At 44.9% G+C, this 15624-nt stretch overlaps 1 protein-coding gene across 2 annotated transcripts in view; it reads right to left on the minus strand.

Annotated features, from left to right (window-relative positions):
* CILK1 (ciliogenesis associated kinase 1) overlaps positions 1-15624 on the minus strand; it is a 64480-nt gene that overhangs the window by 19986 nt on the left and 28870 nt on the right. For both annotated transcript variants that reach the window (XM_047797232.1, XM_047797231.1), the window contains 3 exons: positions 12714-12835; positions 11265-11344; positions 1342-1474 (listed from right to left, as the gene is read on the minus strand). In XM_047797232.1, the coding sequence (XP_047653188.1) occupies positions 1342-1474; positions 11265-11344; positions 12714-12835 (335 nt within the window). The remainder of the gene's footprint in view (positions 1-1341; positions 1475-11264; positions 11345-12713; positions 12836-15624) is intronic.

A 15624-nucleotide genomic window follows, 5' to 3' on the forward strand; every position in this document is an offset into this window, starting at 1 on the left:
GCAGGGCCCTTCCGCTTCCTATCAAGCATTCGATTGCCTGTTTTCTGCAGCACCTTCAAGATATTCGAAAAGTGAGAGAGAGCAGAAGAGAGCCAGGGAGAGAGGAGGGAAAAGGAGCGAAAGAGAATCTAAAACTAGTCGTCTACAGGCTCTTCTTGGTCACGGCCACCTGCTTAAATCAAATTCTTAGAGTCTGAAAGCTTTAATCACACCACTTAGCTGGTTTTCAGACAGGTCTTGGAAGACTCTTAAACAACTCTTTTGGGTCTTCAGGAAGCTCTAGATACAGAATATTATTTAGATTATGGAAAACGCACAATGGACTTCCTTTTTAAAATTTTTTAAAAATTAAAATACAGTTGACTTACAGTATTTAGTTTCAGATGGAAAGCAAAGTGAATTAGTTATACATATAACGTGTGTGTGTATATATATATATACATATATATATATATATATATACACACACACACAGATTCTTTTTCAAATTCTTTTCCCTTATTACTAGTGTATTACAAAATGTTGAATATAGTTCCCTGTTGGACTTCCTTTTAAAATGTCTTATGGGAGTTCCCGTCGTGGCGCAGTGGTTAACGAATCCGACTAGGAACCATGAGGTTGCAGTTCGATCCCTGCCCTTGCTCAGTGGGTTAAGGAACCGGTGTTGCCGTGAGCTGTGGTGTAGGTTGCAGACGTGGCTCAGATCCTGCGTTGCTGTGGCTCTGGCGTAGGCCGGCAGCTACAGCTCCAATTGGACCCCTAGCCTGGGAACCTCCTTATGCTGTGAGAGCGCCCCTAGAAAAGGCAAAAAGACAAAAAAAAAAAAGACTAAAATGTCTTACAACACAAACTTTTTTTTGGTCTTTTTTTTGTCTTTTCTAGGGCCACACCCGCGGCCATATGGAGGTTCCCAGGCTAGGGGTCAAATCGGACCTATAGCCGCCAGCCTACACCACAGCCACAGCAACGTGGGATCTGAGCCATGTCTGCAACCTACACCACAGCTCACGGCAACACCGGATCCTTAACCCACTGAGCAAGGCCAGGGATCGAACCCGCAACCTCATGGTTCCTAGTCTGATTTGTTTCTACTGCGCCACGACAGGAACTCCACAACACAAGCTTTCAAAGTTTGTACAATGCCAACATTCCCACAAATATGTGTTTCAAACGGTGCTCTTTCGCTTAGCAAAAGGTTAGTATCTGTGGCATTAATATCATCCTCAGTGTAACTGTATGGTCTTAAAAAATAAGAAATGCAAACATTATTATTTATCCTCAGGGTAATGGTATAGTTTTAAAGACGAGCAATAAAATCCTCGTGAGGAAGGTGGCACTCACCATCTGGTAGATACATAGTCGGTGTACGGTGGTCTTGATCGAATTTCTCGAGCCAATCCAAAGTCAGCAATTTTCACGAGCTCGGGTCCCATACAGAGGAGGTTCTCTGGCTTTAAGTCCCGATGGAAGAAGCCTGCAGAGGTGGAGAAAGAATCCAGAGGCAAGACTGCATCTGCATTACTCTTTGCAGTTGTGATTGTTCTTTTCATGACAGGGATAATTTGAAAAGTAGTCTGGTATGACACTGAAGCCTCTGTACGTTCATCCCACTGATAATGTAGAGCCCTTTGGACCATTCATTTCCCCTTGATGAATCCAAAATGTCACATCATTCAAAAGTTGATCTTCAAAATGTTTTTCTAAGAGAGCAAACTTCTTTTAAAATATCAAAACTCCACTTCGGGATGAGATAACATGGCAAAAGAAACTGTCACTCAAAGAAAAAATATGCCCAAGTCAGCCAGAAAGAATTTGAGATTAAAACCATTTCACAAGACAAGTCTTATGGCTACTGAGAATTTACACCAGAGCAGAAATATGACGACATTTTTTGTTTAAGAAACAAGGGATTTATGAATATGTCCTACTCATATCTGAGATTTTGGCATGCGCCACAACAAATATTTAAGTGTTACACACTTACAACTTGGCCCAGTGAAGACGCACAGAGGTACATCTGCAGTTCACACTGTGAAAGGCAGAGATAACTCCTCAAATGGGAAGCATGTCTCAGCTACAGCAGGGCTTTGGGGGTAAATGTAGGAGAGACTCAACCTACCATTGAAGAGCAACACGCACCTCTGAAAACCCCAAACCTTCCTCTTTAAGAGTATCACGGACAGACATCATTGTACATTTAGACATGAGTCTAAATCTAAATGGGTCACCAAAACTGTACAACTCTGTCAGTGCTGCTGGTGGAGCTATTTGTTACCTGCTATCATGAACAATGTTAAGCTAGATTCTAAGTAGCACATCATGGGAGACAGTAATAGCCTGTCCCAAACCACTCTTCTCCTCTACCAAATTGTCTCTCCTCAAATCTTTGATATGATATCCAGGTAGCTTGTAGTTATGCTGGATCCATCTTTCCCCAAATGGTCATAGCATTGTGTCACATTTTTGTATCGAAATACGTCCTGTCTCTTCTGTCCTTTCTCACTGCCACCTCTCCCCCCAGTCTTTGCTCTCACTCCCTAACTCTGGCACAGCCTTGCCACCTCCTCGATCCAGCATCCCTGGACACCTACACATCCTGACAGTTTAAACACTATCCTTCCCTTGTCACTGTCACACACACACACACACACACACACACACTCACTCTCTCACATACATACACATTCTCTCTCACACACACACATACACACAACTTCCATGGCTCCTTTCAAAATCATTTAACAAGTCTGAACTCCCTCCCCTCTACCTAAAGAGATAAAATTATTTTCCAGCATCCACCATCATCATGTGTAAAGTGTGTCCCAATCAAACAAAGCTCCTAATTTTTAGGTTCATTGTGTTTATTGCATTAAAATGTTGTACCCTTTTTCCTCTTTATCTACATCAACCCCAACCTTCGTCATCCTTCAAGATCTGTTTTAAATTTCCCTTCCCCCGTGAAGCCATTCTGATATGGTAGCTTTCATCCAGCCATCCATCCACCTCTAAATACGCGTTGAGGGCCAACTCCATGCCAGGCACTGGGTCAGGCTGTGTGGACTCAGAAGCAGTCCCAATGGACATGGTTCCTGCCCTGGTGGACACAGAAGGCCCTCCCCTCTGAACTTGAGCAGAGGTCATTTTCAGGTATGTTAACCACCCCTCGCAGATCAGATGGAGCATTCTAGGGGTAGAAGAGGCATTTATATTTCTTCTGCAAGCCCAGGGCATGGTGGCCTCATACTATATTCTTGTTGATTGGACGAAGGACTTGAATAGGTTTGTAGGGGCATGAAGGTAACATATATACCTCAGCCAAGGACACAGGGGCAATAGAGAGCAGGGCTGTGGGGAGGGTGGCCGTTAGGAAGCCTCATCAGACTGGGAAAGAAGGGCAGTGACCTCGAAGTTGAGGGAGAGACACTGAGGGCTCAACACGGAGTCCTCATCAGGGAGTTCCAGTAGGACCACACCCTACCGGTCAAAGTTGTTTTCCAAAAACTCCCTGTTCTAGAAGAAGAAGAAGGGGGTGACTGCAATGTGGTCATATATGAAAACGCACTAGATGTCACAGATCGCAGAAGGCACCAATGTCTTCTTAGAAGGACACCCCCCTGTGTTCATCACTCTGATGGCACCAGGGCTTAGCCCGAGGTCAAGGTCCAGCTGGACAGTGTTGTGGCAGGATGATGGGTCTGCAGGGTGAATGGCTAAGATGGACCAAGTGAACACAACCACGGAGCTTACAGAGGGGGCTGAGGTCATCACATATGTCCACGGGGACACAGGTGAGAAGAGGAAGTATTTCTTTCCCACCAATAAGCTCCTTCTATTTTGCATAATCTGAGGCATTGAGATACTCAAAGGAGTTAGATCTGGGTTAGACCAGAGACAGGCACAGCAGGTTTTCTATTTATATGGTGCATGTATATACATGTACGTATATGTATGAGTGTTTGTATGTATATATGGGTGTGGAAAGAAAAAAATACACATTCTTTTGCTTCATTCTTCATCCTGTGATTGCACCAACATATATCTAATGGCATCGTCACACCAATCCCTTAAGTATCCTAACCAAATTCATTGTAAACTATATTGAAGTTATAAGAAGTACCAAACTTGAGGTTGTAACCTCAACAAATTCAAACAGTAATTCACTATTAGAACGATCAAGAATGGTCTTTTCTTTTTTCTTTTTAGGGCTGCACCCGAGGCATATGGAGGTTCCCAGGCTAAGGGCCAAATCAGAGCTATAGCCGCCGGCCTACACCACAGCCACAGCAATGCAGGATCCAAGCTGCATCTGCAACCTACACCACAGCTCATGGCAACGCCAGATCCTTAACCCACTGAGCAAGGCCAGGGATCGAACCCGCAACCTCATGGTTCCTAGTCGGATTCATTTCTGCTGTGCCATGACGGGACCTCCAAGAATGGTCTTTAAAATGAAAGAAAAGGCGTTCTGCTGTGGACAAATTGGAGGAATTATCATCACCCTAATTAAATAAAAATTACCAGCACCCACCAGAATGGATGATTGTCTGCCCTGAGACTTGGTATAACCAAGTCATCGGGTTTGGACCCTCTTTTTCAGAGCACTGTCCAGCTCCCAGAAGGCCTAATTGCTTGCTCACGTCTTGTGTGACTTAAGAATGTGTAAACAGGCAGTTCCTATTGCGGCGCAGTGGTTAACGAATCCAACTAGGAACCATGAGGTTGCGGGTTCGACCCCTGGCCTTGCTCAGTGGGTTAAGGATCTGGTGTTGCTGTGAGCTGTGGTGTAGGTCACAGACAGGGCTTGGATCTGGTGTTGCTGTGGCTGTGGCGTAGGCTGGCAGCTGCAGCTCTGATTCAGCCCCTAGCCTGAGAACTTCCATCTGCTATGGATGTGGCCCTAAAAAGACCAAAAAAAAAAAAAAGAAAACAAAAAGAAAAAAGCAAAAAGAATGTGTAAATAGGCAAGTGGTTATGAGAATGGGACCATTTTTGGTCAGTGCATCTGGGAAGGCTCTTATGGCCCCTGAAAACATATGAACTGTGAGACGATGGTTTCTCTTCCTAAACACTCAGAGCACCAGAAGCATGAAGCAGAAATGGCAGACATCATTTTCTCACTGAACATCTGAGAAAAGTGAGTCATGGGGCAGGGAACGGGGAGGAAATGTCAAAGCTGTCCAGCTCTGCTCTGTCCCTCTCAGTCCAGATACCAAAATCTTTTCGTTCCTTCTCCTTTTGGGCCACCCCATGGCGTATGGAATTCCTGGGTCAGGGATCATATCCAATCCTTAACAGGGATCCCAACACTCCCGAGACATCCTGACACTCCAGAGACATTGCCAAGCCCCCTGCACCACAGTGGGAACTCCAGATACCAAAGTCTTGATTTGTGGTGCTTGCTCTTGTTTCTCCTCCTGACTCCCTTTTTCTCTTCTAGTTCGGCTAAATTCTTATTTCCAAACCTAAGCAGCATTTTGCCGATAATGTGCCATTTATCCCCCACCCCCAAGCCCCACTGCATCCTTCTGGGCCACCATCTAACACCCACTCAACACACCTGTATCTTCTCATTTGGTCACATCAACTGTACTCAGATATGAGCATCATCCTTACATTCTAGACCTTGTACCTTGCTTCCACCTGGGTCATGCTCCCAAACACGCACAGTGATCACCTCCTCCCATCAGTCAAGCTCGATCCCTTCCCTGCTAATGTGCCTTTAGTCCTACTGCCACAGAGAACACAGGCACAAATGACACAAGGAGAGTGAAGATTTTGGTCCCGCATATATCCCTCAAGGCAGCTTTCCTCTCTATGGCTCATACTTCAGGCCCCACATCAAACTATCAGAGGGAAAACAGCTAGGAAAAAAGTTTAGTTGCAAATAGACTCTTCAAAATGACTGATGAAAACTGCTATTTGTCACATATGTCATCTGTTACACTGTATTCAAGTATAAGCCTTTATAACTAGGAAGCATTTGTAAGTATGTCTATAGAATACATCTATTGTAAATACGTCTATCTAGCCCTCTGTTCTTTTCATTATGAATCACAGCATTAACTATCACCAGTCTATACCCATGAGTTCTCTTCCTTGGTAATTAAAAGTGTAAGACCTTCTTGTCATTTACTTACTTTTCATCTCTATTTTATTTTCATTTTACTTTATTTCATTTTTTCTTTTTCTGCTGCGCCCACCACATATAGAAGTTCCTGGGCCTGGGATAGAACATGAGTCATCTCTATTTTAATAAAACATCACTATTTTATCACTATGAGAGGCAATGCCGCCTAGTAGTTAAGTTACAGACCAATCAGGTTGCCTGATTTCAAATCCCAATTCTGTTCACTGACTGGCAAATCAGTGAACCCTAACCCTAACCTCTCTGTGCTTCACTTTCCTCATTTGTACAATGGGGAAATAGTAGTATCTACCTCTTGGGGTTATTTTGCAGAATTCAAAGTGTCAATATTTATAGAGCTTTGGGAAGTTCCTGTTGTGGCTCAGCAGTAAAGAGCCTGACTAGTATCCATGAGGATGCAAGTTCAATCCCTGGCCTCGCTCAGTGGGTTAAGGATTCAGTGTTGCCATGAGCTGTGGTATAGGTTGCAGACGCAGCTCTAATCCTTCATTGCTGTGGCTGTGTCGTAGGCTTGCAGCTACAGCTCCGATTTGCCCCCTAGCCTGGGAACTTCCATATGCTGCAAATGCGGCCCTAAAAAACAAACAAACAACCCCCTCCCAAACCCCAAAACAAACAAAAAATATTTGTAGAGCTTCTAGTGCAGTGCTTGGCACACTGGCACCTTGCAAGAGCTTGTCATGGTCAGTCGTATGAATCTTATTTTATCTCCCCAACAACCTGGCAAGGTGGGCAGGTAGATAGGGTTCTATTTTTTTTTTTTTGCTATTTCTTTGGGCCGCTTTACTGTTCACAGGATATTTATTTATTTTGTCTTTTTGCTATTTCTTTGGGCCGCTTCTGCGGCATATGGAGATTCCCAGGCTAGGGGTCTAATCGGAGCTGTAGCCACTGGCCCACGCCAGAGCCACAGCAACGCGGGATCCGAGCCGCGTCTGCAACCTACACCACAGCTTACGGCAACGCCGGATCGTTAACCCACTGAGCAAGGGCAGGGACCGAACCCGCAACCTCATGGTTCCTAGTCAGATTCGTTAACCACTGCGCCACGATGGGAACTCCAGGGTTCTATTTTTTGCAGATGAGAATTAAGGCTCATGATGCTGGTGACATGCACCCCCACCCATGAGGACATGGCACTAAGCTCTGATCTGACTCCTGGCTGATGCCCCTTCTGCTGAGGTATGCCCCAGAACTTGTACCAATGAGCCCACTTCTTCCTCTGTGCTTCTGATTCACAATGGAAACCCTTCTAGCTGGGTCGTTCGGAGATCCTGCAAGAGCAAAGTGCTGTTAACAGAGAATCTTCCTATTCAAAACTGTCTGCCTTTCAGAATTACAGAGGCAGACCTTCGATTTAATTTCAGGGTCCCGCATGCCAGGTGAATAATGGAGGGATTTTCTCTTTCATTCTGGCAGAAAATGTGTTGTGCTTTCTTTTGTGTTAACAAGCCTTGGGTAAGAAAAACACGAGCCACAAAGAAGTCTTTCTCCCCTTCACCAAAATCTGTTCATGATGAACCTGTCAGGAATACTGGAAATAACCAGGGATGTTTCAAACACTATGAATTTCTAGGGCACATCTTCCTGCTAGGGAAGTCATCATTTCACTGATATTACTGAATTTAAGCCATCAGTATTTTATCGAGAAGGCCAGGAAGACAGCAACACACAAAAATGCCAAGAGCTGGAGTTCCCATTGTAGCTCAGTGGGTTAAGAACCCGACATAGTCTTCATGAGGATGCGGGTTCAGTCCTCACTCAGTGGGTTACAGAACCGGTATTCCCGCAAGCAGTGGTGTAGGCTGCAGATGTGGCTTGGATCCAGTGTTGTTGTGGCTGTGGTACAGGCTGGCAGCTTCAGCTCCCATTTGACCCCTAGCCTGGGAACCTCCATATGCTGCAGGTGTGGCCCTAAAAAGAAAAACGTTTTAATTTTTTAAAAGATTCCAAGATCTGACTCAAGTTCACACGCAGCCAAAGGGGAGTAAAACACAGATGCAGAGAACCATCTCTTGGGACAAAACATTGTCCTCCAAGCCATCTAAGGCCTTCCAGATTTCCTGCATGGAAATGTGTAAGGGAAGGGTGAGGAAGAAACGAGGTTTGCATTAACTATTTAATTCATGCAAGGACACACGCTTTGGCATTGCTCAGTCAGCATCAAGTGGAGCTGGGCTTCCATTCCCCGTGGGGGGGGGAGGAGTCACTGACATGAACCACGGCCATGGCAACCACCCGCAGCACTGTGCTCCCCTCCCAAAGGAGTCCACGCCCTGGGACAGAAGGCACCTTCACACAGCAAAAACCAGCCAACAGGGAAGAGCCTGAAAGTCACAAGACTCATCTGAAAAATGCTTTCGATTATTTTTTTCTGTGACTGGAGGAAGGGAATCACATAAAGCCCCAATGTTAAGTCAACATCATATGCAAACCATTCGAAAGTTTTTGAAAATCATTTATCCATGAAAACGACATAGGACCTGCAAAATGAGCATCCAAACCACCTCCAATGATGGTCACCATTTTCTTCACCTCTGGTTCTCTGTTTTCTTAGAGAACAAGGTTTTCTAGAGAAGCCTTGCAAATGGGCACAGAGAGCAGAGCTAATCTCTGCTCTACTGCTTGAATGCAGTGGGGCCCTTGGCAGGTCTTCAAGCCTCTCTGACCCTCAGCTTCCTCCTCTTTGGGAGGAAGAGTTACCCTCTGTCCTCTCCACCTGAGAAATTGACAAGGGAAATAAATAGGGTAACAGAGGAAATGTTATTAAGCTCAAACAGGAACTGGCACTTAGCTGAGGAGAATGTCAACAATCTCAGAGTTCCAAAGAGCTGTTTTGACACAGTAATTTCTGGATGCCAAATTAGTACTGGATACAAATATGAGGTGTGTGTGTGTGTAGGTGTGTGGGATCATTTAATGGGATTAGGTAGAGACCTGGGTGAAAAGCTACACGTTCTTTCTGGCAACAGATACCTCAGTCTCATGAAAGGCAACAAAGAAAGGAAGAGAAAGCCAACACATATTAACATATCCTTACAGGTCCACCGCTCAGTTTCAAGTACTGAGCAAGGAGCCCCAGTAACAGACACTATGATGGGTCCTATTTGAACATGTCTGGTTGAACCCTTCTCTTTGGAGAATCCCTTAGACTTCTCACCACTGCTTTGTCCTGGGCTCTCAGATCGAGTTAAGTGCCCCTTCTCGTCCTGTCTGTCCCTAAGACAGCGTATCAGTTTTCAGCATCTTGCAAGCTCATTCTATCCCCTGGGAATTCTGTGAATAGAGGCAAGAGTGTTCCTTCCACCCACCTTGGTGGAATCAGATAACTTTTACTGAAAATTCTTTACTAGAATTGACCCCAGTCCTGCATGTGACTTGCCAACTATTCAGCGCATGCCCACAGCCTCCAAGGACTTGTACAGACAGCCTCTGCCTGTGTTTCGTTTGGTCTCTAAATTTGAGGGGCTGCTCAGGGGTCCCAGAGCAGGCTGGGAAGGGTTCCAGATGTGCCAGGCCACTGGCTAAGGCTCGATGTCCTTTCTCTCACTGCCAAATTTGTGTCAAATCTGAACTGACTGTATCATCGAAGAGCTTCCACCCAGTTTCCTTACTGGGTGATGATACTCATTGGCTGGTGCAATATTTGCAATGGCAATGGCAACGATACCCTTAGACTGGGCATGAAGGGATTTCTGCCTGTGCAAGATCAGCTGCCTTGTCCGTCTGTATGTATGTCAAGGTGACCTCCAATGGCCCACTGAGGAGTACCCTGGCTCCGCTAGGACATGTCCATCCCAAGGCTTTTCATTCATGAGAAAGTACTGATTCAACCTTAGCTGGGTCTGTGGCCAGTTAGTAACACAGACTGTGAGGCCTCAGGACTTGCTGGAAATACAGCCTCAAATCTACTGCTACTCAATACTGTTCAAATACTCATCCAAGAACAATAGTGATGGAGGATTTCCTGAAGGGCAGGTGACCACCCACTCTCCTGGATGCTCTAAATCTCTCCTTGACTCACCAGGCCATCCCCAGAGTGGGTCATACTAGGTCCCAGTAGGATTACACCTCTGATGAGGTATTGAGGGAGGTGACCTGAAACTGTCACTGTGTTTACCAGGAAGTCATGTTACAAACTATCCCCTCTACGAGGATCCATGAGAAAAAGCTCTCCGGTATCAAGACCCAGAATGGTTCTGCTTCTCTTGGGCAACTGAACTGTTCTTACCCTGGAGAGACCATGTTGGTTGTAACTGGTTGTGTTTCGCATTCTGCATTGTCTGACCACACACTCAGACTCACACCTGGAGCCTGCTTTTCCTACTTCAGTAAAACTTGCTGACATGTATTTTGTAGATTAACCTCACCCCTGGCTACTTCCAGGGCTTGTTTTGCCTTTTTCTTTGCTTATTTTTCATTTATATTATTTTCCTGTGTTGCATAAATCTTAAACCACTTTGCACCCCTTTGGAAAAGCTGAAATTGAAATACATGAGGAAAATGAAACCACAGCAAAGCAGTGTAAGCGTGTTAAACATCCTATGTAAAAGCTCCTCTGAATTCTAGTCTGAGCTTTCTCACTCATACACCAGTTAACAGTCAGGCATAATTCTTAGATCTATAACTTACAAGCTTAATGTTAAAGCCTAAAGAATAAGAACACACAGACATGACAAATAATGAGGGAAATTCAGAAATCAAGCTATGTATGGAAGATAACATTCCAAAATCCACTGTCAGCCTCTCAACTCTTCAACTTTTTTCTGGGAGTCAATTACAAAAGACATTGATGGGAGTTCCTGTTGTGGCTCAGTGGTAACAAACCTGACTAGAATCCATGAGGATGGGGGTTCGATCCCTGGCCTTACTCAGTGGGTTAAGGATCCAGTGTTGCCATGAGCTGTGGTGTAGGTCGCAGACAAGGCTCAGATCTGACATTGCTGTGGCTGTGACCTAGGCTGGCAGCTGCAGCTTTGGTTTGACCCCTAGCCCAGGAACTTCCATATGTCATGGGTGTGGCCCTCAAAAGACAACAACAAAAAAAGGATGTTTCCTACATCTTCTACCTGATGACATTTCACTGCCACCCCAAAGCACAATATTCCAAGTCACCTACCGTGTTTGTGAATAAATGCAAGTCCTTGCAATATCTGATACATGATATTTCTGATAGCAGACTCGGGAAACAATTTATTTCTGTGTGGGGCAGAGGAAAAAAAGTTACACATCTAGATTTACATATGCAAAGGAATCCCCTGCTTTCATGTTCTTTTGGTTATACAGTAAGAATTTAAGAAAACATTTGCTCACATGCTAGTTTGATGAGATCCTTTGATAACAAAGACCAAAGAAAACAATCATTTATCCATATAGGAGAGCATGACTTATAAACGCTAAATATATTCAGTTATATTACAACAAAGAAATGATTAAACATGTAAGAACAAACCAAAAAAATTCCCTCCAATGTATCATATAAAAATCTCTCTCCATGATCTACATTAAAACTTTTAAAATTTTGGATGGGGAAAATCTGAGGCCTTTCAGATAAGGTCTTATAGATGCAGTGGACAGTGACATTTTTCCCCTGGTTGGGCAACCCACACAGCTTCACTGCTGTTATCGACACTACAAATGATATTTGTTCACTGAAATCACGCAGAGGGATGCTGTGAGTGGCCTTCACCTGCCACCAAGAAAATGTGCCAAGAGGTTCTATGTGGTTCACCGTCAAAGTTCAAAATTACCATCACAGGGAAGTTTTTCTTTAATTAGTTTGTCTTGCCAGCATGCAAGCCCTGAGCACTGCAGTACTGAAAGGAACCCGGAAGTTTTCAATGAGTGTCTCCCAGTGAATGAAGCTGCTTCATCCCTCACTTGTAGTGGCTCTGCCCTGTGGGAAGGAGGGCTGCAAGTATCTGTTGAATTTCAGAGCCTGTTTGGGTAATTAACCGATTTAGACATGCAAAATGGGAATTTCTGCTGTGGTGTAGTGGGTTAAAGATATGGTGGTGTCACTGCTGTGGCTCAGTCACTGCTGAGGTGCAGGTTTGATCCCTGGAAACAAAACTTCCATATATTGCGAGTGCAGCCAAAAAAAGAAAAAAAAGTCATGCAAAAGAGCCACACTGTCAGTAGCATCTATGTAGGTATCAAAGGCCTCTGAAGCAGGAAGGCAGGTGGGGCCCTTTATCTCACAGGCAGCTTTAAACAGCAAAGCCCAAGCAGCATGACTGCAGTAAAGAAAAGCAGAAAGAAAACACATCTAGGAGTTCTCGTTGTAGCTCAGTGGGTTAAGAACCTGACTGGTATCCACGAACATGTGGGTTCCATCCCTGGCCTTGCTCAGTGGGTTAAGGATCCAGCGTTGCCACAAGCTGCGGTGGCACAGGTCGAAAATATGGCTTGGATCTGGCATTGCTGTGGCTGTGGTATAGCTCTGATTTGATCCCTGGCCTGGGAACTTCCATATGCTGCAGGTATGGCCCTAAAAAGATAAAAATAAAAGGGAAAACACATTTACTTTGCAACATTTATTTCTAAGATCATAATGACCAAACTGTACCTTTCTTTAATAAGCTGGTAAAGATTTTCCTTCATGTACTCAAAGATAAAATAAAGATGATCATTTTCCCTGATAACTTCTTTTAACTTTACAACATTGGCATGGTTGAGCTTCTTTAAAGACTGAAAAGTGAAGACGAAAAAAACACAAAAGAATTAGAAGTCTGTTGTCAAAAAAAGAAGTAACCCCACATGTACTTAGGAAGAAACAACTTATTCTATTTTCTGTTGCTGTTTATTTATAAAACACCTCATTCTAGAACCACAGAATGCCACAATTCATATTTTATTGACAATATCTTAGTAAAGCATATTTCTCTGAAGTTGGTAGTAACTTGATAGTGGAAAACTATTTCAACTGACTACTAGAAGGTAAGTACTTGACCATAACTGGAACTTGTAGCTGCCTGCAGCTCCAGGCACTGGGACAGGGCTATTTTAGGTATACCCCTTCCAAATGATGGCCTTCACTCCGTGAAAGTGGCCAGAGAGGAATCCACTGAGGCTCTGATTGATCTGGTATCAGAGAGGCAGCTGCTTGAAGCTGACACCATCCGCCAGCCGTCTGCAGACTCTCTGAACAGGACATTGTCCCAAGTGACAGAGGCAGGTAGCCTGGTTCCCTCAACTTTCTTCTGACTCCTGTGTGTCCACAGGACATCCAATGGCCCTCGAGAGGTGAGTTCTAAAGGAGAAGGAGGAACAACCTCACTGGGAAGACCTCTGCTTCCAAGAACAGCAAGGGCAGAAATGTCAGGCTGAAAAACAGAGTGGCTCAGAAAACACTGTGGGACCTGACTATTCACCATGCACATATGCGGTTTTCCTCTTCCTGGAACACATCTGTGAGTGCAGCCATGTGCCAATGACTTTCTGTGTGCGTCACCAGCTCTGCTCATGGTGAACAGATAGACTTTTACATCAGTGACCAGTTCAAGTACGACCGCCAGACACCCAACACCCAACACCCGCCAGATCACCAGGTGATCAGAATCTGATAGGCTGTCTCCCTCACGAAGGTCTTGAAGGGTCCCTGTGGCAATGGATTAAGCCCTTGAATTCAAAAAGCCTTTGCCTCATAGAGATGCGAGTCTGATGCGAATAAGCTGTAAAGCCCTCTGTATCTTGGAATTTCCTGAAAAGGAACATCGCTTCTCTTAAACAAACACTATGTCTGAAGATGCAAGTGTTAACGTGAGTGTCCAAATCTGGAAGGATGCTGGGTAACAACACACCCCGGGGACCAGAGTCGGGAAATGCATGTCGTAAGATCGAATTATTTCAAGCAGCTGAGAAGAGAGAGGAAATAGGGCCAGTGAATGAGAACAAAACAAGACTCTTCTGGAACCCCTTTCCTGAAAGACAAGCTTTTGCCAAGTGCCTCTCTGGCAGGCAATCCTCAGTTGTTTGGGCCAAAGGGCCAGATCCTCCCAGAATGACCCAAGAAGCTGATTACTTCTTCTGCTTGGGTTGGCTTTCTGGTTCTCCATCAGCAGCAAACATTACCTAACTTGTAAGCATTCACCAGACTCTCATGGGCGGCAGACATTTCTCCTGCCTGTTTGCTTCAAATGCACCTGTGGGAGAGCAGCAGAATGGACAGAGCACATTCATCCAGAGGAAAATGAAGTCAGTTTTAAAGTGTTCCAAGAAGAGATTCTAGGCAAGGAGAAGGGTACATTCTGCTCTTGGCCTCAAGTGGGTTTTGAGCATGAATTCCTGGCCCCGGGCTAAGAGCGGCCACAGGCAAGCCAAAGTCTCCACGAGGTTCACAGAAAAAGAATAAAAAGAAAGAATTCATTTTTGTGGAGGACTTGATATGGCTCATTTTCAAGAGGAGTATTTCCAGAAAGAAGTCTTTTGGCTTGGGCAAGGCTTCCAAGGAGAGGAAGAGGCAGGACAGTCCTATCGGGCAGAGAAGGAGAAGGAGCAAATAAATCTGGTGACAGAGAACATCAGAGACGTTTCCAGGAGGAGTAACCTGCCAGCTCTGAGGGTTGGGGAGTGTCTCATCCAAAATGGGACTTGAAGGAAGAGGGAGGCCTGGACAAACTTGGTGGGAGGGCAAGAGCGTGTCAGGAGGAAGCTGCTCCGGAGTCAGGCGTGGGAGCCGAAGGGCTCCCGGTGTCTGAGGGACAAGAACTGCCCGGTGCCACGTAGATGCCCAGGGGAGTCTTCTGACACACCCGGGCTTGCGACCAAGCTTCACTGCCTCAAACTATGTTTCCTTCAAGCAAATTACGGAGTCTCTGGGCCTCGGTGGTTCTCATCAGGAAACTTAAGATACAAAGACTTTCTGCATAGGAATTGTGGGGGTGAAACAAGAGAGCACAAAAAGCACCTAAAGTGCCTCCTGGCCTTGATAAACGGTAGGTGGTGTGTGAACAGCCAAGTGTTAGAGACATGAGATGTGCGGGAAGTGGTGGGCGGGTGGGGGTGTCACACAGGCCACTTTGATGAGCTGTGGTTCCTGAGTGTGGGGTTAATGATAATTTCATTTTTTTTATTTTAAATTTTTTAAATTACTCAATGAATTTATTACATTTATAGTTGTACAATGATCATCACAATCCAATTTTATAGCAGGGTTAATGATAATTTACAGAAGGCAGAGAAAATATGAACACTGGGGGAGAGAGAGACATTCCAGAAAACTCAGGCACTGATGTCCACTCAGCATATGGATAACTGGGTCTGAGGCAGGAGTCGGGCAGACTTTTCTGTCAAGGGACAGAGTAAATATTTTAGGCTTTCCTGGTTCTATGGTGCCTGCTACAACTAAGCAGCTTTGCCAGGATAGCGTGAAATCAGCCATAGAGAATATGTAAACACACAGACATGGCTGTGTGCCAATACAATTATTTTTTTGCAAAAACAGGCAGGAGGCTATTTATTGACCCCTAGTCTAAATG

This window comes from Phacochoerus africanus, chromosome 9, assembly GCF_016906955.1.
Source record: "Phacochoerus africanus isolate WHEZ1 chromosome 9, ROS_Pafr_v1, whole genome shotgun sequence".
NCBI classification, from domain to species: domain Eukaryota; kingdom Metazoa; phylum Chordata; class Mammalia; order Artiodactyla; family Suidae; genus Phacochoerus; species Phacochoerus africanus.